Here is a 2,372-nt window from a genome sequence, read left to right as displayed (position 1 = left end):
TTCCCTATCTAAAAATATTTGTGCCTAATTTGCTGTTCACCAACAGCTCCCTGGAAAACTCCAGTCTGTACATATCTTTGACTTACCTTGATATTAAAAAGCCATGGCTTCATGGCATCCACCTCTGCTTGTCCTTTGCTGAGATCATAAACAGCAAGATACAAAGCTCTTTGGGTCATAAAATGAGGATGGGTACTGTAGAACTCTTCTTGTCCTAATCATAAAAATTTTCCACTCTTTAGTACTTCCCTCATTGAACAACTTCAGATCACAAAAAGGCAGCAGAACACTTATTCTCAGATCACTGATCCACAAATGAAATTAATGCTTACAGAAGATTATCTAAATTGACAGGAAACCTGTCATAACTTCAAGTTTTAGGTAGGTACCTGTGGTAGTTCATTAACCGAAGCGTATTGTTGAAATATGTTAGTTTAAAATCTAGAAGTGTAAGATTCAACAACCAGATTAACATGGTGGCTGCAAAGACAACTTGAAAGCTCAAGAGTCTTCTAAAACTCCTGAATTTCTCCCTCAGTCCTTCCTTCTTTCTTCCCTCCCTTTTTCCTATCTTCTCAGCAACTTCAAAATAAGACTCTTATGTTGGCATGATTAAGCACTTAAAATCACAGAATCATAGAATCATCTCGTTCGAAGAGACCTTACAGATCATCGAGTCCAGCCGTTCCCCCTGCACTGCCAGCGTCCCTAAACCATGTCCCTCAGCATCACATCCACACGGTTTTTAAACACTTCCAGCAACGGGGACTCCACCACCTCCCTGGGCAGCCTGTTACAGTGCTTCACAACAACTGAAGCTCAACGCTCAGCTTGAATGCTGCTTTTCTGTGCTTATCCATTGCGACACAGACTATATTTAAACGATCACATTTAAAATGCTTAAAAATAACTTCTCTGTAGCCTAAAATACCCCTGAATTTTAGAAGTGCTTCTGTAGACCCCAAACTTAGGAAGTTTTCCGAAAGCCCAAAGTTCAAAGATTCCTCCTAAACACTTTGTTTTCTGTGGCCTCACAAAACAGTGATACTGTAGAGCCTAGAGAGGCCCAGACCATAAAAGGGAGAAACAGATTTGAGTGGAAAGATGATTCTTCTGGTGATTACAAGCAGTTTCCTGCTAATCTGGAAGAATCTGTTCTAGAGTGCTATGGTTGAAACAAGTGGTCACACCACATCTGATGGTGCGAAATTCCTGAGACTTTCTATTCAAATTGAGGGATTAGACGCCAATTTGCAGAATTCACTAACTGGTAAGTGGTCACTTGACTTTTAGTGTAAGTCTGTATGATTCTACTGTCTGCAATTCAAAATTTCACAGGCTGACTGTAAGAAAAAGTAATACACTAATGTGTTCGAAAAGACAATAGTAAAGAACAATAAGCACTCGAAATACCTCCAAAATCCCACACATTTAATATAAGCTCTTTCTTCATTTTGCCTTTTCCTTGAATGATCCAGTCTTTTACATCAATGCCTACTGTAGCTTTTGGAGAGCACAATTCTGTTCGTTTGCATTTCATTAGTTGTTGTAGCAGGGTAGTTTTCCCACTGCCAGTGTTTCCAACAATCATGAGCTTCATTCTGTTATAAGGTACAGCCTTTTTCAGTCGTTGTTGAAGAAATCTGGCATTAAGAAGTTTGCAGAAATCACGTAAGTGTATAATAAAGAAAAACACCAACAGATCTCAAGACCAAGAAAAAAAAAATCTAAACCCATGCTGTTTTCTTCACATTTTCAATATCTCTTTGATATTACTTGGATTTTAACAGTGTATTCTAATTTCTGATTTGAAAGTTAAATTCAGTTTTTATTTACCCAACGTGTTCTGTGCAATGTACTTGGAACACAAGAAACATATCAGAAATAACTGGTAAGCACCACTTATTGCATGGCTTACAGAAGCACCACATTCAAGTAGTAATACTATTATAGTCTAGATCACTATAATCTATGTTATGTGTGTGCCTCGATACTGTATGATATATGACACCTTCCACAGAGCAGCATGCTGGATTTCATACAACAAACCAGCATGTCTTTTCAAAAGGGTATGTGTTTTTCTCAATGCTTATGGCATATCCCAAGAAAGCAAAACAAGAATATTCAAGAACAACTGGGCTACAAACCTGATAATGTCTCTGGCTTTGCATCCCACATGTTTGAAATCTAAATTAAGATGGAGTCCTTCTAAAGGAAGATCCCAGATTTTGGACAGTCTTCCCATCTCATCTGGAAAGAATCTCAGATCGGGATTATGACTTACATCCAGAGAAGTCAAGTTCTCTAGGAGGCCAATCTGAGGAGGAATCTAAATAAAAGAACATTTAATTAAATGTTAAATTTTTTTTTTT

The 2,372-nt window shown here is 37.9% G+C and overlaps 1 protein-coding gene across 1 annotated transcript in view; it reads right to left on the bottom strand.

Moving 5' to 3' along the window:
- Window positions 1–2,329, bottom strand: part of LRRK2 (leucine-rich repeat kinase 2) — a gene marked incomplete at its 5' end in the record, with an annotated part of 26,574 nt that extends 24,245 nt beyond the window's left edge. Inside the window, 3 exons of the mRNA XM_010145832.1 lie at window positions 87–214; window positions 1,414–1,643; window positions 2,148–2,329. Of these exons, the coding sequence (XP_010144134.1) occupies window positions 87–214; window positions 1,414–1,643; window positions 2,148–2,329 (540 nt within the window). The remainder of the gene's footprint in view (window positions 1–86; window positions 215–1,413; window positions 1,644–2,147) is intronic.
- Window positions 2,330–2,372: the final 43 nt, after the last annotated feature.

Source organism: Buceros rhinoceros, unplaced genomic scaffold (genome assembly GCF_000710305.1).
Source record: "Buceros rhinoceros silvestris isolate BGI_N320 unplaced genomic scaffold, ASM71030v1 scaffold28530, whole genome shotgun sequence".
NCBI classification, from domain to species: domain Eukaryota; kingdom Metazoa; phylum Chordata; class Aves; order Bucerotiformes; family Bucerotidae; genus Buceros; species Buceros rhinoceros.
This window is presented reverse-complemented; position numbering and strand designations above follow the sequence as displayed.